The sequence below is a fragment of the Pieris rapae genome, chromosome 6, assembly GCF_905147795.1.
Source record: "Pieris rapae chromosome 6, ilPieRapa1.1, whole genome shotgun sequence".
Classification (NCBI taxonomy): Eukaryota; Metazoa; Arthropoda; class Insecta; order Lepidoptera; family Pieridae; genus Pieris; species Pieris rapae.
In genome coordinates this window covers 6575924-6597732 of record NC_059514.1, presented here as the reverse complement: position 1 = coordinate 6597732, position 21809 = coordinate 6575924, and the positions used below count along the sequence as shown (strand labels likewise).

Sequence of the window (21809 nt, the reverse complement as noted above, 5' to 3'; positions counted from 1 at the left end):
GTCTCTAACGTAAGTAAAATTTGGTGAAGTACGAACATGCAACATATTGAGGTAGACTATCATTTGTATAAATCACACCGCTCTAACTTATGAACTCGTTATCTAGGCGACGTGTTTCTATTATGAATAGATAATCAATTGTCTAATAAAACTATCACATTTACGTTTAGAGAAATATCGAAGATAATCAAACCATACTGTCAGGTTTCGAAATTATAAGCGGTATGTTTTTCATTTACGATTTATTTTTTACAGAATCCTACTCACTAAAGTGTCGTGTGGGTGTTGCAGTCGCTCCGGGAGCTAGCTATGTATGAGGCAGGTTACAGTTTCCCTAAATATTTTTCCAAACAATTGTTACTAACGTTCACTTGAGATCAGCTGAGATATAAAACCTTTTTACGCTTATAAACAAACAATCGCGTCTTTTGACATTACTCGACTACTTTAATATCGATTCCGATTATAATATTGAGTGAATAGTTATTCCAATGTGGTGTCAAGAACATATACATTTTCTTTCATTGTAACAATTAATAAGGTGCTTTCTAAGGAATATTCCAAAGTCTAATTGAGTAGGTCTTGCAGTTCCTTTTCTTTCTTCTTTACCTATAACTTAACAGGGGCATAATGACCCGACGATTACCTAAATAGTCGCGTCGTTATGAGAGTATAGCCTCTGGAATACAGGACTATAGATGAAGACAATGATTAGCATTTGTAAGCACAGCGGGTTGGTTATTTTCTTACATTAATGATATTTAGTTATTTGGCATTCCTTAATAATTCTTAATAAGTGGTGGTTATTGTAATAATTAAAAATTTCAAATCTCTATTATTATTAAGCCCGCTTACTTGGGAAACGTACAACAAAAATCTAAATAAAAACAGTACTAGTCGATTTAAAAATTGTGAACAAATGATACTAGTGCTGAATAAATAATACTGAAGTGTTAATACATTAAGATACACGTTATTAGTATTTGTAGAGCATACACAGTGTTCGGACGTCAAGAAATATTCGAATACGAATGAATATAATTTATTGATAAGAATCGATATGGATATAAGTGAGATTTTTTTGTTGACGGTGCTAGTAATTAGTTCTGTGAATACTATTGGACCGAAGGTTTGTATGCTAAACTAATTATTAGTTTTGTAATCTATAAATGTATCGATTTACACTTATGTAAAATATCAACACTGTTAATATTCCTAGTTAAATAGATATGAAAATAAATGTTTCGCTTCGTTGCGTACGAAAATAGTTGCTAATAGAAGAAATATTACAGCGGAAATAATGCTTCCGAACCTGAAGGTTGTATCTTACGATCAAAAAACTCAATTTTATGTAAACAGTTCAACTCTAAATTTTAATTACATATGAATAACATAATTAATGAATATGAACACAATAGGTAATCATTAATATACATAATATTCCTACGTCACATTTCCATCTTTAATATTCTACTGACAATAAGTTACTTCACTTAAATATATTATGTCATCTTAAGGGTACAATAATGCATTTGCGATTTCCAATCGTTTTTATATAATTAATTCGGTTTATTTTTTTAGTATTTTTAGTTGTACATGTATAAATCCAAGATTAAGTACCAAGAAATATTCATTTGTTTTTCAAAATGTTTTATAAAACAAAGTAGTAAGTAGGTGACTAGTGTTTGCAATTTCTCAGTACAAACCAGTAACTATACGAGATCAAAATGAACATGTGGGACAGTAAAAGTAGTCCTACCTCTCTATTTCAATGTTAAGATATTAATATGTACCCGATGAAGGACCTAGAGAAGGTTTTACGTAGGTCCATAGACAAAGAAAATAACACTGCTAAGCCGTAGATTTTTTTTTTTTAATATTGGTTAACTTGTTATAATTCTAGTGATATTCAGGTGCTCGGTTGCCAAACGTTTCTTGTCTAGCTTAGATCTAGCCGTACTTGCGACTCCAGTTTCTAAATTTGTTTAAAATCGTTACATGTTATAGTATCAAGTCGGTCGCGATAGTCGTTTAAAAATAAAGAGACAGACTATTGCTTCACCAATAGAATAATGTTATTCTTGAAGAAAGTTTGGATATATAATATATTGTTTGTTGTGAGATCTTATGAAAATTGTCTGAAATATATACTTTAATTGTTAAGAACGTTACATTTTTTGTTAAAATACACAAAATCCTGCACTAGTGACTTCTGATTCTAGATTATTATTATTCTTAGTATATACGAATAATGGTCTATTCAAATCTTGAAATTCAGATTTCGGTGCAATGTTTCAACTCCATATGTTTTTGCGTTCGTCATATCGCCCAAACATAAGCTATAATGACATAGTGATATAAATAAAAGCAATTCGAAATGCTCGTGTTTAATTTATGTACAAAACGAGCGCTTGAAATTCAGTTATACACAATAGACTACATATTACTTAGCTCAGGATAACAAATTGTCACTAAACAGTTTATTTATTTATGAGTTAGACTTGGTGATTACGTAATATATAAAAATTAAAAGCAAATACTGCGGGTTATTGAAGATGAGAATCAGAACACTATGTTATAACAATAATGGTTGGGCTGAAAAGTTCATAGAGTAATATAGAATGTACATTTTTTCATAGAAGTTTTTTTTGATGGTTCAATATAGAGTTGCTTTCGAGAGCGATACAAGGCTTATAGTGGTCATACAATTATTCGATACCATAGCAAGATTTGTCTTTAGACTTCACACACAAATACATATACAGTAACAGTACAATATAATTATTAAAATTGTATAAAGTACCCAGGTGATTGTCCTCTCTCCATGCTCAATACGGTGGGGATTCCTATGGGTGATCCCAACGAAAAAATAATTTCAATTATCATCAATGTATCTAGTGTATTGATCACAGATGACAGCAATAATAATTTGAAATATAAAATTCTCAAGTCACGATGTTTGTAATTAAACTCCTCCACACAGCCCCAATCGATTTTCATGCAATTTTGTGTGCACATCGGTTAATCGTAGAACATCTATTTTCCTTAAATGTTAAGGGTGGTCCACTAATAAATTTTATTATTAAGTCAATTTTTTGATTTTATTTTTTTATGATACAGCATACAAAAACATACAACTCTTAATTTTCACCCCTCTACGATCAACCCGTTTTTTTATTTGTTTAACTCTGAGGTTTGTATAGAGGACAACTCTCAAAAAAAGTTTTCATTCCGGAAAACAGAACAGTCTCTAGGGTAGCTGATTAAAAACTGCTGATGATCTTTTTCAGCTGCGACTAACAATATACTATGAGAGTGAGTGTCCTGATAGTGAAAGATTTATACTCGAGCAACTCCAGCCTACAGTGCAACAACTGCACAACTATATTACACTTCAACTTGTGCCATTCGGCAAGGCAAGGGTGAGTTCACGTCAAAATATGTCATAGACTATAAAATAATGTGCACAAAGATATTACGAGTTTCGTTAAAAATAAAATTATTTAATACTCTTGAATTTACCATTCAGAGCCAAAATGGTTTATATAAGGAGGTGGCCAAATAATAAACTAATATTATAAAGATAAATTTTACATTTTGCAATAATTTATATTTTAAATATTTAAAAAAGGCCGTTCAGTCGCATATTAACTAACAAAAAAAACTTAAACACCTGTGTTAACGTATTACTTATAACAAATGATCCACAGAGTATAAACTATGGTAAAGATGGTTTCGTATGCCAGCACGGCTCCTCAGAGTGCCTTGGTAACATGGTACAGGACTGCGCACTTAGTCGTATGAAGCAGTACACTGATGTTATGAAAGTGGCTTACGTCGCCTGTGAGATGGAAACCAGGTCGGGGGCTAAAGGAGATCTGCATGTAAGACCTTTGCCTATGAATATTATATTGATTAATTATTATTATTTCAGAACTAGTTAAGTTAGTTAGTTGATTGGGCTTCGTTCTACAGATACCGGCAAACATTTTGAACAAATGTCGCAGAAGAGATTTTTAGGCATCACTGGAAGGATTGGGGGGGGGGGGGGGGGGAGAAATCAAATCAAAAATCACTTATTCACATAGGTAACATGATGTACACTTATGAACGTCAAAAAAAAAAAGAAATATACTATAATTAAATGATTGTAATTTTACATTTACTGCCAGTTCTCAAATCAAGGGCGTAGAACGGAAGAGAAGAACCACTCTTTTTAATCGTTTTTTTACACAATTTTTGTAAGGAGCTGCAACCATTACACCATGTTCCATATGACATCTTGAGTCATAAAGATTACTAAAATAAATTGAAAACAAAGATTTGTCCTATATCAGCAGGAGGCATGGTGAAATAATTTATATGTTAACTCTTTCAAACTCATTTATAAGTTACTTTTTAATCCCGTTCAATTGATATTAACTGAAACAAATGAAAGCATCAGACCATTACATTTTTAAATCGTAACATGCGGCACTAACAATACTTTATATACATTACCTAATAGGTAATTATTGGAATTATTGATATTATCAACTGAATGCGATAAGACACAGTATGCATTAATACTTCGCAATTAGAAATTAAATATTTGTTATTTAAATATTTTTGGTTGGTTGGATGCATTTAGCTAAGTCGGCTAAATTCAATTTACTTACTAAAATAAATAGATAAATATATTTTTAAATAAATTCTTTAATTAATATATATTTTAATTACGACATTAAGTTAACACCTGAAAATTCATATAACGCGTTTCTTTAGGCAAGCATCGTACTTCTGTGCAACACACATCGTAGATTCGTCGCGTCTTAAACGTGCCAGCCTCACTATTCGGGCCTCCACTGCACAAGAAAATATTATTATATTATTAGTTATATTTACTTCCACTCAGAAACCATTAAACTTTTAGATTATAATATTTCTACGGTTTTCACTACTTTAAATATTATTTAATAAACTTATCAATTGTTTAACACTTTCAGTGTGTACAAAATGCAAAACTGTCTCCTAAAGATGTAGAAGACTGTGTTCTAATAGGTGACGGGACAACGCTACAACTTCACAGCGAATACCTGACCAGCACAGTGCGTCCCAGCTTCATACCTACTATCACTGTTAACGGGGTAAGAATAAGATGAAATTTCAAATAATTTGACGAGCACTGGCGAGCCTTCTAGTAATGTGACTATCCATAGACAGCGATATCACTTACCATCAGGTTATCCTCCTGGATAATAGGAGGCCCGTTTGCCTTCTACAACATAAAAAAGGTCATACTGCTAAGATGCTGCAAATAAAAATAAAATAAATATAGGATCGACAGTCTTACATCGGTTTCAAAGAGACTATTGCGGATCCTAAAACCCATCTGCGTCAATCAAATTGAGGCAAAATTCTCTAAAAACAAAAAAAAATCTTGTCTCACCTAGTTTTTCTTTGTACTTTAACGCTATATACTAAAGTAGGTATTCATAGATCAAATGAAATATGATGCAATAATTGTCGCTCTAATAACAAGGTAATTAACATAGGATATAATGTTATTTTGTTTTAGGAATTTGATCAACACATTCAAGATAATGCCCAAGTGGATCTTTTAAGTACTCTGTGTTCAAAATTAAAAGAAGCCGAACCGTGTGCGAAACGATTCAATTCGATGGCACTTAATTATTTATTAATAAATGAACGGTGAATATATCAATTAAAACCTTGTAGTTTTTATTTAAAATCTATAACATCGTTTGCTTCAAGGAATATACGCGCCAGAACCTAGAACTAGACCGGTGTTACAAACGCTCGTTATAAAGTCATTTTTTTTGTGTTACGGAGGGAGTAGAAAAATTGTTGAATTTGCGCTCCCTAACTGCCCTTATGTACCTCAAATCTGATAAAAGCCAATAGGCTGATTGCAGGTGGAATAAAAAAAAGTTATTTTTTTAGTCCTCACTTTAACTCTTTCCATAGTTAACCATATCTAAGTTAAACATCAGCAGTAACTCGCATTTTTCACGTAATTCTATAAATATGAGTTATAGGTCCTTTAGTTAATTTTAAACATAACCAATACGAAGGAAGATACTTTTTCTGAATGTTTTTACTATTTAATTTTAAGTACAAGACGAAAAGCGTGGACATGGCTTATATACTATTTGAGCCAATAGGAAAACTGCGGCTCACAAGCCAGACTACTTGACTACTTTCATACGTTCTCATAGTATAGGTATAGTCCCATAATGATGACCTTCAAATAATAATCCCTAAGGAACTGAATCCAAATTACGGCAGTGTACCAATGGACTTACCAAACTTAACTATTTACATGGAAAAGATTCTATGTGCGTACAATACTCGCTGATACGGAAAACATCACGAAGAAACCTATATCTTAAACCTAAAAATTTACCGTGTGATAAATACCGTAAGCTGATGATTCGTCAGGATTTAGATGAAAATGATTGCCAAACAAATACGGAAACCTAAAAGACAAAGTAGCGTCATTTTTATCTGGCTATGGATTGTTGATTTGGGTGCACACTTAAATATTAAATAAAAACATCATTATCAAAGACACTTTTATTTAGGCCTTAACAATAATTTCTTTACATATGGTAGAGATATAATTACTTCAAAACCACTCGTGTTGATAAATTTACATCGATTTTCTATAGGCCTTGATATAACATTATTTACATTAATTTTCCATGCTTGATAAGGTGTGTATTGTAAATATTTTGTATACGATGAATTAAACCTTGCTATCACGATATTCATAATATAATACAATAATTAATGCTTTGTTTTAAAAAGTGTCGCCGGGGTAGCGGGTGAAAATCGAAAACACCTTCTTAAAATAAACCATTTGTCAGTTTATTTCTAGTAAAATCAATACCACAATGAAACTTCCACTTGCCGAATAAAACTCAAAAATATGCCGTCCTCAATACCTCCTACTGACAACTCCATCTTGATCATCAGCTGGCAACGAGTGGTAAAGTTGGCTGAAGGGTTTCAAACTAAGGGTTTGTTTCACAATGTCCGGATAAGTTCCAAATAAGCTATTTATTACTTATTGGTAGGATAAACAGTATTGTTGCGTTTCATGACTATCAGATAGCGCTATTCGGACCTTTTATCTTCCGAATAATTTTTGTGTTGCATAGCTATTCAAACATTGTGAAACAGACCCTTAGACTATTTGGTTATAAGGAGTTTTAATTAATTAATTTGTAGGTGAGTTATCGACAATCCAGCGATGGTAGTGCCCCACATTGGTGTATACGCTGGGCACACCTTCGCTTCCGCAGTTCTCGGAGCCAAATGACACTATGCCAACCTTGAAATAATACGTTACATTAAGGGAAGAAAGTACACAATTCCAACCCACGGTTCAGTATAGATAAAGGCTTTCGAATGTGATTATGTATGTTCATTAATTTTAATATAAAGTTTTATATATAAATATCAAATCAAATCAAAATTCGTGTATTCAGTTTAGATGCGTCTTAGGCCATGCTTACGAATGTCATATTCACGAAAGAGCAAAACTACGTCATCGGTCGCAAAACTACCAGGAGGCCTTGTTCTGAGAAGAACGGGCAAGAAACTCAGCAAGTTTATTCAAAGGAAAATGTCATAAACATATTTCTCAGTTACGCGTATGTTAAATGTGTATGCACTTAGGAAACTCTAAAAACTTAAATAAGGTAATTTTTCAATTTAGCTCTAAAGATTCGAGACCTGATGTATGTATATAAGCATTTAAATTTGTTCTTACCTGTACAAACATGCCGTCCCTCTTCATAACCAGGGGAGCCCCACCAAAGCCGGAACAAGCGTCTTTCCCCTGTTCTCCCCCAGCACATAATTGTCCCTCATGTATGGGCACGGATTCACCGAACACCCGCTCACACGTTTCTAAGGGGACTAATGGGACTTCCAGCTGTTGTTGACGACTCGCCTTAAAGCAGAAAGACGCAAGTTTTTTACGTATTTCAAATAGATTTTATTGCTTCAACATGTAATGGAGCATTGTATAATTGTTTGAACTTTAAAAAAAATATTATTTATATTGTTGTTCTTACCGATGTACTTTGTCCAGACAGTTTACCCCAGCCCACGAGCGAGGCCCGTTCGTCCACAACCAATGGCATGTCATTAAGGCATATAGGTGCAGCCGTCACTGGGGTAATTAAAATATACATAAATAAGAGTCGATGATCAATATATTAAAACGAGTCTTTATCTTGCAATCAGTCAGCTAGACTATGAGCTGATGTGTTGAGAGCTGTTAGCTGAACTTACTAATTAACCAACAAATATTACACTTACTGATAAACAAATACTAAAAATATGTTAATATTCAATACACAACACTGCTTATTTATTATCGATACATACAAATAGATTTTACGGTGCAAACTTTTCCTCACAACAAAAACTAGAGAAGAATTATTAGCAATTTTATAATATTCTATTTGATTCAATTGATCATCGTCATTCAGTCTCACTGCAGCTGAAAGCCAGAAATTGATGGGAGGCGACACAGGGCAGGGAGCGATGGAAGTTTTCGTTTCGCAGGCCAAATGAAGTTCATCATAACAAAGTGTTAAAAGTGACGGTACTCAGTAACTTTAATAACAATCTCGACATTTTTCTATGCACTTTGGATAGAATTCCCTCAATTCCTGTAGAGCTAACATTTCAACTTTGGTATTACAGAGTACCAGCGCTGATCGAAAAATCTAGAAATGTAATAAATTCTGCTCCTGAGCTTGACACCAAATATTATCTTTGTGTTGTTTTAGTTATCATGGGTTACTTACCAGAAAACTAATTCCTTCAAAAGGCACATCAAATATGAAAAGGCTACTTTAAGAGTTGATATTTACCGGAGTATTTAATTTCTTCCTTCAAAATTATGAGTGCTATGTCATGTCTAAATATCTTCTGCTCGTATCCAGGGTGTACGGAGACGCTCTCAACTTTGAGGGCTTGCGGCGGGGGAGCACAGAAGAAATCTGAACAGTCGGGACTACGGCTGACATCCCATTCACCCACGACCACTGTGGATCTATAATCAAATCAAAATAAAAAAAATCTTCAAATGGATGTTCATAAACCAAGAACTGCTGAACCGATTTTGATGATAGACTGTTTCCTTAAGTTGTAACATTACCGATTTAATTCAAGATATGAGTTTTGGTTTCCGAAGAATTTGTGTATATAGAGACATCTGAAAAGAAAACAATTAATAACACATGCTTAGAACGTTAGATAGGCAATTGTATTAAATGTTACCAAATTCAAAGAATACAAAAACAGAAAAAGATATATTTTGGAACACAGACATATAGCAGATAAGGACTACGGGATTGTTTTATATATATATATCATAAGACTTTTTAATATTTGAATTTTAATAAAGCATACATAATACGCTGATAACATTTACTTTTTGTTCAATTGGCTATTACTTTCAGTTACGGTTATAAATTGTATACAATTTAATTTAATTTATATTTTTAATATTGTCTTTACTTGTAATACTCACAACTCACAATGATGTACGATACTTAATGCCTCCGACGACTACATAGTCGGGGAATTGTCTAGAAAATATTTAAAAAAAAATACTCACAATTTGTACCCTTCCGGTTTGGCCAAAGCACAGTGAGCAGCTGTGAGAATTATCCTTTTGCCGATGATGGAGCCTGTGCACGCAAACTTCACACTACCCGTATCTTTGTCTGGAAAACGACAGTACAATATTCTTGTATTAGTAACATTTATATTAAAATTTTACATTTATACTACTTTTATTTTTAATAAAGATATTCATAAATAATAATAATTTAATTCTAGTTTGTTTCACATGACAGACTTATATCTAAATTACGTTAGTTATATAAACAGAAATAGTCAGGTTCATCTGACGATGAACTAGGTGTGAACATGTATTACAGCATACAGCGCCTAACCCCTCAAATATATCAGGCAAAATAAATCTAGCATCAAGTACATAACTCATTGAAAAAACTAATGTACAATCTATTTAACAGTTATATTATGGTGTGGAGTGTTTTTTATATATTTATTATTTACTCTACTATTGCCATCATGTCCAGGGACTTTTTCTATCTCACAATTTAAAACAAAAACAAGAAATACATTTCACTGCTTCCAATACACTACTCTACAAATGACGTGTTACGCGTCGGAAAATAGGCCCCGACTACATCGGTAATATTTTTATTTACAATATTGGTGTGGAGTGTTCAAGTGTTCTCCCTGTGAGTAAGGTGCATGTGTGTGTGTGGGAGAGTGAGAAATAATTTATATATATCTCATAACTTCAATTATTTTTATACTAACTTGCGAAACCCACTCTAGCGACCCAAGGCTGTGCCCCTAAACCATTATAGTCAATCCCTCGTACCATACTCTGTCCGCATTCAGGGTTGCCATGTTGATACACCCGGCCACACTCACAAGACGGACAGCAAACAAAATCTTCTTCATTTGAGCTTCCACATGTTAATTCATTCAAACGGAGAAAATATCTGCAAATATTTAAATCTTATTAAATATTAAACAAAACACAGCTAGACCTGAACACGGCCAAACTTCTGTCTTGTTTATTATTATTACCAAACCTTATAAAATAGTTGTATTGATGCCAATAGTACATTTATTTACATACTTGTTTGTTAGACTTTCTAAAAGGTATAGTTCAATATTTAATTTAAGATACTTTAAAGAACATAATCCAATTATACCTAAAAGATAATCCTATCCTCAGTTACCATAACTTATATTTTTGTTTTAAAGAAAATATCCTTTTGAAAATTTTTATGGCAAATGTATATTCAAAACAGGTTTTGACTAGTATTTTGCTTAGGTCATACAAATTGTGTATCGAACATTGCTTTCAGTATTGATTATAAGGATTTTTATTATTTGAAATACCACATAAACCTTAAGTACGTAATACATAACGTGACCAGAGGTCCCGTTTTGAATGGGACTGTCCCTTTTTCCAATTAAGAGCCCCGGTGTCCCCGATATGAAATGTGGGACGCAAAATTGTCCCGTTTTCAGAAACCGCGCGAGAATTTGAGCAGCAAAATAAAAAAAACGTGGCAAGAGTTTCTTTCTTATTTTAAATTGTCACCAGCTATATTAAAACAAATTTGTTCTTCTGATAAACTAACTTAACATTACGGTACCTATATTTTGCGATTCGTAACTTTTAGCCAACTAACTTTTTCTAAATAAATAACTTACAATACACTATACAAATGTGTTGTAACTTTTGTGGTCATTTTAGTCATGCATGACACCCATGGATGGTGACGTCGGATTGGGTAAGCCTTGTCTTAGTGGACCAAATCCACGTGGTACTAGAAAGGAACAATATTAAAGTACCCATTACCATCGGGCATGCATGGTGAATGTCATAAAAGTGGATGAAGCGAGAGGTAGGTATATCAGGACCCTAGCAAGTGGAGATCCGTGGTCTCTACCTACCCCTTTGTGTGAAGTAAAGTGCGAAATAAATAAATAAAAATAACTTTTACCTGTCTGAAGAGAAACATGCATAATCCAACAAATCTTCTAATAGAGGACATTGACTGACTGGTACACATGTTGTATTGGGTGGACATCTTGCCTGAAAAAATATTTAATTTTAATTTATTCGCTCCCATTATTTTGTTGCTGAATGAAAAGGCATACCCATAAAAAGAGCTAAAAGAAAAATACTAGCTTTAATACATTACCTTTACCGGTGATGAACATCACAAGAGGGTTTAGTCAAGGTGCCTTTACATAGTGTATGTAGAAAGTCGAAAACTAAATTTGTATGAAAATTTGTCGATATGAACTGCCGCATACAACATTTTATGATATATCTTATACATGACAAAATGCTGATACCTTGTTTATTTATCCTCCAAAATAATCAGTGAATGAAGTAAAGAAAATCCATACAATTTTCACATAATATGTTCTTGTCATGTCAAACACCCTTTAACACTCACTAACACACGCATGCGTACCCTTCCCCACTATCACACACACTCACATACACAATCCCTTACAAACTTCCTTTTTGTTATGTATATGCTATGGAATGGAAGCCTGGTTATCCATATTACAGGTTCTTACCTAGTTTGGAAACCAGTCTCCCAATACTGTTACTATATTAAGAATTATTATTGTTAATGTTTAAGGGAGAAAAATAAATAAATTATTATTATTATTATTATTATTATTATTAATTTGTATTTTTGTATGACTTAGGTAAGTTACTTATTGTTCTGAATGTCTTTATATATATGTAGCTACTTACAAGATTTGAATCTTCGTCAACCCGTGGTTTCCTCTCTAAACTTATTGATATACCTAAAAAGAGATATCGTATTAAAATTATTTCAAAGATATTCTTTCGCCTTTGGTTTTAGTAGATTATTGACATGCACCTACTGAATTGTTTTTTTTTTCAAAGAATTTTGCAAAACATTGTTTATTTTTGCTAAAACATTTATAAAGTGAGGCTCTAATTTTAAACAAAATTTTGAGCCTCACTTTATAAATGTGACGTGACTGCGTATGACGTGTTTGCGTAGTTTATCTATTTAATTTTAATATATATATATTCAATTAATCTTATTACAGTGTCTTTATATAACGACACTAATCCAAATAGGCCGCCAAGCTTATACTGAAGATCGCGTTCACGTAATTCTGTTACTTTTACGTATATTATGTATTATATAATCTATCGAATAAGTGTGTGTTCTCTGTTGAGAAGACAAATAAATACCACTCAACAGAATACATAAGCATACTTTTATACTAGTTTGATTTAATAATAACAAATGTATATATCACATAATGTCATAGTGTTAATAAATGTTAAAAATCTGCTAATGCCAATTAAGAAATATTAAAATAATTGTACTAGGCCCATTATTATGGACATATTTATTTTTATTATTTTGGTGTCACGTATCAGCTTTCGTTTCGAATACAAATAAAGTCAAAAGTGTGCATAAAAATGAAAACCAATGTTGCATGAGTAATCCTCATTACAAATGACCTTGCACCGTATTCTCATCACAAATCGAGGCTGTTCACTGAATACCACATTACTGTAATTACTGTCCTTGATGTCAGGTAATTTATGAAATTAAATCTATATTAAGAAACGGTATAATCGAGCTATTCGGCGCTATAATAATTGATGATAACAATAAAGACTTATGGCTGCTATAATAAAAAGATAATTTAAATTCATAAATTCTGAGGAGAAAATCTAGAATTATTAAATTTATTTTAAAATTCGTAAATGAATTACAAAATTGTGAGAAATATAGCTTCCAACAAATCATTAATGTTGACTTCCTGCTTATGTATAGAGTAATCATGTAGAAAACTAGTATTAGCTCTAATATAGTTTAATAATGAGAAATCTAATAATAGTAAAACTTATTAAAAAAAATATACTATTTACAGAGACAATCGGACAAGGTAGAGGTCTTTCGCTGCACTATAGATTCCATGCAAATCGGGCATTAAATTTTGTACCTAAATTGCATCGTTCTGTATATATGTATAAAATTATTATTATTAATTGAATTGTCGACTTACTTCCGAACTGTCCTTTCGCGCTATTAATTAATAAAATCCACAAACACACTTGTTTCATAATTAATTTCCATTCACGAATCATGATCAATTATCACTATATATTGTGGTCACATATCACGGGCCACGGTGTGCTCATAAATGATACGGTAGTGAGCTTCGATTGAATCACTTACCGCATTAAGAGGCGCTCAACATTTTTAACATTGGGTTGAGTTCCTATAAACTATTTAAGTACAATAAATAATTTATTATTAAATATTTTGAGTAATTTATTATTAAATATTTTTCCATTTAGTATTTTGGTGTATATCCAAGAACATATTATTATGTCACATAAAATAACTCTAATTTATAAAAAAATATAACACAAGGTGCATGGAGTGTGTGTCCGGCTACAATTTAAACTACAAAAATAAATCGAGTTTCGTGGGTACTCTAAACTTACTAAGTTAATTATTTAATAGTATTTATAAATTAAAAAATCCTTGCTTTGTTTTTGTATAAAAATATTTATCTATATGTTAGGTTAAAAACGTTTTATAAAAGAATGATTTTCAAACATAAATAAGACAATAACAAACCGGTGTGTGAATCTCAACAATAATACGTAAACTAAATAAACAAAATAAGACTTAGAATTAATAATTATCATTTGAAGCAGACGCTATAATCATAAATAATTTTGAGCGATATTTTTTTAACAAAATAGCCAAACAGATTATATTAAATAAATAACATTCTGTTACAAAAATGTGATCAAGAATTTAACTTTACTTTTTAGTATCCAACTTTATTCTCAATTTGATTTCATGATAATGTTGATTGAATTACCTGACAAAATATTACTATTCAAGTTAATATTATATAATTTTATTTGTCTCAAAGACTAGAGCAGCGACCACAGATTACACTTGCCCATCCACACTCACCTAGTTTACCAGACTAATGACGTTGTAATCTATTTTTTTTGGTTTAGTAATCAAAAGTCGTAAGTAAATCGAGCCAGCGAGATTAATAGGTAAATTAACTGGATATAACAAAAACTATGAGGACTCGACGCGAGAGGCACAGAGCGTGTTAATCGGTTTGAAAAATCAGTTTTTTTTTTGTTATTCCTTTGTTGTATTGCGTTTTTATCCGACGAGATGTCATTCACACCGTCGGAGCCAGTCATTAAATATAATTGAAAACTTATATTTCGTATTATAACAATTAATTATATCCACGCGTAAATTAATGGCTGGAAATTGATTTCTTTTCTATCATAATATTAATAAATCTTTCACGAAATGTGAAAATAGATCTTGTCTAATCTACCAGTCTCCAGACAGCTATAGTTCTACTAGTACTTTCCCTTTATTTCATATATATCCACCCTCTACCTTCACAGTTATTTATATAATGTTATAAAATTACTGAAAGCATGTAATACGTGAAGTTACGTAAACAAAACATTTGGTTTTATAAAGGTTTAATATTTTTATTAGACTTCAAGCAGTAAGTATTCGCGTTATCTTATAGAATAGATGCTATTATTCTACTTTGATTGCGAGGAAGTTGCATGGTTAGCGCTGCACCTGGTATCTTGAGTTTTCATGTTATTTATTACTTATAAGTGTCTGAATATCCTCATCTTAATATAGGTGGTATGAAATAAAATTAACATTTATGTTAACAGAACTTAAAAATTAAAATAAAGCAGGAAACGAACGAATTCCCAAGCCACTAAATCACTGCATGACGGTGACTGACAGCGTTTCCTAATCAGATAATTATGTACATTCATAGAATAAATTTTGACATACCCTCTAATGAATGAAGTCATAATATCGTACATTATGTCAAATAAAAAATTAAGTAATAAAGGACCTTCTTTAAATAGTGAAGCTTACATCCGCATAACGGTATACAAAAAGAATTTTAACATATAAAAACAACCTCAACCTCTATTTATAAAAAGTAATTGAATGACGTTCGTTCGAACTGACTGTCTTTTTGATTGAAGTTATTCAAGCATGGCGTAGCGAAAATTATAACTATTCCAATTATGGCCGCGAAATTCTTAGTAGATAATGCATGCTCCGTGTAAAGCAAAAATAACGGCGCACCAATATACTGACTCGAGGTTTTAAAAGCAAAATGAACCTGAGAAATAGCGTTTCGGACCACGTCTTCTTCTCTTATGTATGCCTGGTCGATGAAGTGAAACCAATAAATAACGAACTTAACTATGAATCCGATAGCGAAGTAAGTAACGGAACTTGAAATATTTATTGATATTTCCCGTTAATAATCTTTTATTTTCAGCTGGATAATGACCGACCCATTCAAGTGGAGAGGTCGAAAGCACTACATGAACTCGTAGAAGCTAAAAAGCAGATTCAGGGAACAGACCTTGAAGAAATGCAAAATGGCGTAAGTCAAATATACCATTAATTATTATAAATTTTTAGACAGCGTCAAATTGCCTGTGAAAGAAGCATGGTATACTGTTCCTCCGACTTAAAGTGAGGAGCCAGTCTAATTCTGGTTAGATCAAAAGGCCTAGTGGCTATGATCGAGAAGTTCTTTATAGCCTGAGCGGCCCGAATAACTTCGTAAACCTGTTTTAGGCTTCGTCATTATCCCAGTAGCAGATTTGTGCGTTGGGTCTGTCTCTGCAGGGGGCTCAGTCAAGATACTCTAACCGTAGTGTGTGTAGAAAGTCGAAAACTAAATTTGTTTCAAAATTTGTCGGCACGTCTACATACACTATTAAGGCATCTTGACCCTATCCCGGCAGATAACACAACTTTATAAGGTTGTCTGGAAAAAAACACCCTCTTTTCGTTTAATTATTATAATTTATTTTACAACGAAGTATTAAATACAATAAATAATCTATAGAATAAAGCAAATACAAGCAACCTTGAGTCACTGCAAGAGGAATCTCTGGAGGATAGTAGAAATTGTGCCAACATTTTGAAACTAACCAGAATGACATGGCTTTCTGGTCAAGAAGGATCCCCGGAGTCCAGGTTGGTGCATTCATTGTATTATTTTGAATAATGTTCATACGTTTGACGACATTATGTCGTTACAGAAACATAAATGCACTGACAGGCGCCAAAGTGCGAGATAGAAAACAGAATGGTAAGCAGATTAGTTTAGAGTTATATATAATTAAAAAACATACATGTAATTCATAAATCAGTTAAATATGGGTCTGTTTTGTTCAATATTTTAAGTCCATGCCTTCCGGTACTAAAAATTTTAGCTTGGAACTATCGGGGTGATAAAAATACTACACACACAAGTAAATAGAAGAACAAGGCATATATAAGGCAACGCACTCGCGAGCCCTCTGCCTTTGAGAGTGTCCATCGGCGGCGGTATCACTTAACATCAGGTGAGCCTATTGCCCGTTTGCCCCCTGTTCTATAAGAAAAAAAACATACCACCATAACCAAAATGGTAAATTTTTCAGTTCCCCGTCAATAACACCTAGCGGCTCCTCTGCATCCACCTGCAGCCGAGAATCTGAAAATGGAATTGATTCCCGCGTCAGTTTCGGCGATAAATGCTTATCAACTATACTACGCTTGGACAGAGAACACAACATGTTTGGTCTCTCTAACATAGCCATAATTGGAACGAAAACATCACGGCGAAGTCGCAAAGATGAGAAACCGGCTTTTCCTCAGACTGCCATCGTACAAGTCTGTTGTGGAAGAGGCTGTTGCAGGCATAAGGTAATTTTGAGTAAATACTGTTTTTAGGTGTGAACTGGTCAACTCGCGTTAATTCGTCTACAATGTGTTTTCAGCAATATGACTTATAAACGTTTCACGAGTGGTTCTACATACTTGAATATAATCTGCCACTAGAATCGGGCCGTGCATACATTTGTTTCAATCGTAACCAATAGGCATGTTTAACTAGAGAACCAGCATAGGTATTGGTTCCATTTGGGGAGCACTATTATGTGGAGGGTTAAGGGTTGATAAGAGGTCAGGAGCAAATATTTTAATAAATTTTAAATTGATATTGTTACAAAATAGCTATCGGTAGATCATTTGACATAAACGCAAAAAAATATCTCGTTAAGGGAATTATTTAATCTAAAGATTTAACACCAAAACTCGAGAACATCCATCAGAACTCGTAAACCCATATTTTATTCATGAAAATAACAGTCCTAATTGCTTATCTCGGCTCTTTCGATCAAACAGTGTTTACGCTTTGATGTAAACTATAAATAAAACGACTGTTATTATTGTTTATTTCAAAAGCATGTTTAATTATAAATAACGAATACACTTTGTTCCAGAGTAACACAGATTTACCAGCATCTCTAAAGGTATAGTAACATGAGGTAGATAGACTTATTAGATAAAAACTAGCTTTTTCATCTTTCCGATTTGACTCAAGTGCTTTATTGTTGTTTGACATTCAGAATTTACAGATTTCAGAAATAGACCGTGTGTATTACTGAAATCATGCGTAAATAACATGAAACATTACAAGTTACAACGTCGTTAATAGGATATTCCACGTAGGAACACATATTCGAAATATTTATGAATTTTCAGTTTATTCATGGCGCCAAAAACTACAACAATTACACAAAATAATAACAAATTACTGGGTTTGAAATTAAATTAACACGACTTATGGGTAAAATGTATTTGAATTGCGTGCGAATCCATATATAATCTGTTAATGCTAGTTATAGAATCTCATTACATAGATATACAAATCTATTGTATTTAATTCTGTTCAGTGCGGCGGATGTAATGGATGCTGTCCAGACCCATCATGTCCAATTTGTATCACATCCTGCGGAACGCCCTGTGTAAGTATCATTTTATTATGCTCATTAATCGCAATTAAAAAAATAATTACATGATTGTATTTGCAGGTTGAACGACCTTGCCCGTCGCTGGTAAGTAAACATTTTGTCTTGAAATAAAGTTAAAATTGAAGAAAATCAAATAATTTTTTTGTTTTTAGTGTTCGACGTGTCCAAAGGGAAAGTGCAGTTGCAAGGTTCGAAATTATTAATACAGGCCGAAAATAAAAACTTAAAAAAAAAAAAAAAACATCATTTAGATTTCCAAAGTATTTAAAAACACGTGATTATTCGTGCGATATGTCATATCCGCCTGTCATGTCGGACAAGTCGGCGCAATGAGATTTATGGAATAGAGCGGTGCTGTGCGCATAGACTAAAAACATAATCTCGCGTAGATGGCCTTATTTAATATAACACCCTGAGATACTCTGTGTACCTAAAATAAATACTAATAATATTTTTAAATAGTCGTAACTCAATGCGTAAATGTTGGATTCTAGGCCGCTCCATGTTCACCATCCAAATGTATGTTGGACTGTTCAAATTGTTTCGGGATGACGGTAATATATATATTTTTAGTCCATACATATAATTTGTACAGTAACAATAAAATTTAACTTTTTTTAGATTCAAGTAAAGAGGAGACCTAAGTATGATCCCGCCCCGGTACGTAACAATAGCCTATACTGTATAAAGAACTAAATTTTATAATTTCATCCGTACTTACTTAGACCATGGTTAATAAATGTTTTGGTTTCAGATTGAATTGACACCACGATCTAGCTGTATTCTCAAAAAGGTTCACGAAACTTAAATATATTGTTTATTTAATTTCTTTACGTATAAAAAAGAGTGTGTGTACTTATGTACACACGTTAAAAGTTATACTTCTTAGGCGTATGGAAAAAAATAACTAAAATGCAGTAGTGATTAACGATAAACATTAAAATTAATTAGACAGATATATGAAATTGATTTAAAAACACCAAAATAATATTTTTTAATCACACTGTTTAATTGTACTGTTACGAAACATGTGTCATTTCCATGCCACCTAGACCTAACTTTACGATGTCGAATTTAGGTGTTGGTGTGCGCGTGCATCGTAAAAATTCACATCATTTATCTCCATCGCGCAAAAAGAAGTATAACTTCAAAAATTATCTTTATACGTTTTGCTAAGTTCAGGAAAGATGAGAATGAAAACCAAAGACGAAAAGATAGCGCGTTTGTTTGTTTGTTCCATTGAAGTCAACAAGCCGGATTCGACAGTCGTCTCGTTTACCTCGGCCACCAAATATATGTGGCAGAAGATATGTTAGCAGCTATTACTGCTTCCCCATGCGATTAATATATAAGTTATAGAATAATTGCGCCATCTATAAGTTTGATTTGATTGTCCTTTTTATAAGCAAAAAAATTTTTTCAGCCCATGGCCGCTCGGTCATGTCACCATTTGCCCCACTGCGTACCACCCTCTTCATGTTTTCCGTACTTAATGCCCTGCTACTGGCCTGCTAGAGCTGGAGCCCCTTGCAACGATCCTGCACGATGCTTTCATACTCCACCCTGTAGACCGCCCAGAAAGAGACAAGCCCCTAAGGCACCCGAAGAAGTTTGCTCGAAGGTTAGACATAACATACTTTAATCGCAAGTTGCATTGCCAAGTATTTATTTCTTTAAGAAAAGTATTTAATAGATATCTGTATTAAAAATGAACTGTATTGAAATGAATCTGTATTGAAAATGAAATTAAATTTGTTGCTTTACCAAATTAATAGGTAATTATTTATACACATCAACCCATGCTTGCTGTTGGCATGTGTGTATTGTAAAATGTCATTAACGGGTTTTAATTTAAAAAGTAACTATGATTATGAAAATTTACATTTAACAGTGCGTAAGACCAGCTCCAATTGAGTCTAAAAATACTTCCATGACATATATAAATTTTTCAGATTGCAAAATGCACTGATAACGAGAACAAAAAATGTGGAAATATGACTTGTCCTGGGGTAATGTATACTATTTTAATATATATTTATAAGTGATTTTGTCTAACTAATATTTTTCTTTAGAACATTCCCATTTTGAAAAAAGCTATTGAGAGCAGATTTGGAAGCGAAAAGTAAATATGGTCAAACCACACTGTGTTATCAACAACTCAGCTTGCACCTGCGTTAATGTAAGTACTATATAATACATATATATTTCTACTACTACTACTATATATACAATATGCAATAAATAATATATTTATTTATATAGAAGGATGCATCCGACAATACTCAAGAAAGCTCTAAGAAAAAGGTACTGTCATGAACATAATAATATGTGATTACTTAGATACTTATAATAATAAAACTAAAATTACAGAAAAAAACAAAAATTATATGCGAATGCCACTCGCCTGGTTGCAAGCATTGTTTTGTTAGAAAACCTAAGGTATTTTTTTGTTTAGTTTGAAAAATCAATCATAATGTCTATAGACTTACTTACTTAAGCTAACCTTTTATTTCAATAGCGGCAATAAATATTGCGATTTCGTATCACTTTCGGACCGTGAATTAAAAAAAGCAAGGAATACTTATAATCATGTTATTTTACATTTAATAACACGGTATTTGCTAGTTTTTGTTAATGAGGTCTCTTTTTTTGTTGCCTGGAAAAGATTACTTATAAGCACTGGGCGTCAGATGCACCCATCTTTTAAATTTGTTGATTTTGTATTCAAAGAATCTTGTATTTTTAAAGTTTAGTGCTAGGGCTAATTGTAATTTTTAAAACCTTTTTGTAATTTTTGTTCTAAAATCATATTTCATGTTAACTTTGATTACAGCCTTCGAAAAGTACTCAGTCAATTGAAGAGCCATGTGCGTAGTATTCCTGACAGTCGATTTAGAAATAAGGTTGATTAAAATGATGGTCAGATGAACGAACGCTAATAGGACGATATCCTAGGTACAATAAGTGTACAGCAGTGTAACAAAGTAACTTTTAAATAGTAATATTTTCTGAAACACTCGGTAAACACTGTCTCTATGGGTCACTACTTGGCGAAGTACGAGGTTGATTTCTGATAATGTTGGCAGGTAAGGAAGCTCGGTCTAGACAAACTTATCTATTAAATAAAATAATAAGTAAAACTTTTGTGTTGATTAAAGTTAAAACAGGATACACAAAGTTATCTTATTGTTTAAACCATACATTATCTTTTTCAGATGATGCCTATAAAGTGATACCAATTCATAAATAAACATTTAACTTAAACTTTTTGTTTCATTTTACACAAATTAGTTCACGCAACTACTAAAAAAGGCTC

The 21809-nt window shown here is 32.6% G+C and overlaps 3 protein-coding genes across 5 annotated transcripts; 2 read left to right on the top strand and 1 right to left on the bottom strand.

Moving 5' to 3' along the window:
• Nucleotides 1-960: 960 nt before the first annotated feature.
• Nucleotides 961-5705, top strand: LOC110992433 (GILT-like protein 1). Its single transcript, XM_022258254.2, has 5 exons — nucleotides 961-1129; nucleotides 3291-3422; nucleotides 3711-3884; nucleotides 4986-5126; nucleotides 5558-5705. The coding sequence occupies exons 1-5, from the start codon at nucleotides 1061-1063 to the stop codon at nucleotides 5693-5695; spliced, it is 654 nt and encodes a 217-aa protein (XP_022113946.2). The 5' UTR covers nucleotides 961-1060; the 3' UTR covers nucleotides 5696-5705.
• An 856-nt stretch (nucleotides 5706-6561) lies between these two features.
• LOC110992439 (CLIP domain-containing serine protease 14D-like) lies at nucleotides 6562-13805 on the bottom strand. The gene is made up of 9 exons (XM_045628730.1): nucleotides 13654-13805; nucleotides 12353-12405; nucleotides 11580-11671; nucleotides 10375-10562; nucleotides 9641-9749; nucleotides 8892-9073; nucleotides 8085-8182; nucleotides 7778-7960; nucleotides 6562-7336 (listed from the first exon to the last, which is right to left on the bottom strand). Exons 1-9 carry the CDS (start codon nucleotides 13733-13735, stop codon nucleotides 7223-7225), a joined length of 1101 nt encoding a protein of 366 aa, XP_045484686.1. The 5' UTR covers nucleotides 13736-13805; the 3' UTR covers nucleotides 6562-7222.
• Nucleotides 13806-15652: 1847 nt separating this feature from the next.
• LOC110992438 lies at nucleotides 15653-21593 on the top strand. Of its 3 annotated transcripts, none has more exons than XM_045628589.1 (15): nucleotides 15653-15900; nucleotides 15961-16068; nucleotides 16540-16670; nucleotides 17120-17384; nucleotides 17963-17992; nucleotides 18416-18487; nucleotides 18554-18577; nucleotides 18646-18681; nucleotides 18988-19047; nucleotides 19115-19153; nucleotides 19248-19286; nucleotides 19917-20114; nucleotides 20446-20502; nucleotides 20566-20672; nucleotides 21327-21593. In XM_045628589.1, exons 1-14 carry the CDS (start codon nucleotides 15793-15795, stop codon nucleotides 20617-20619), a joined length of 1221 nt encoding a protein of 406 aa, XP_045484545.1. In that variant the 5' UTR covers nucleotides 15653-15792; the 3' UTR covers nucleotides 20620-20672; nucleotides 21327-21593. The 3 variants fall into 3 exon arrangements, with proteins under 3 accessions (XP_045484545.1, XP_045484544.1, XP_022113953.2); XM_045628588.1 differs by lacking the exon at nucleotides 21327-21593 and adding an exon at nucleotides 20759-20797; XM_022258261.2 differs by lacking the exon at nucleotides 21327-21593 and adding an exon at nucleotides 20756-20797.
• The last annotated feature ends 216 nt before the right edge of the window (nucleotides 21594-21809 follow it).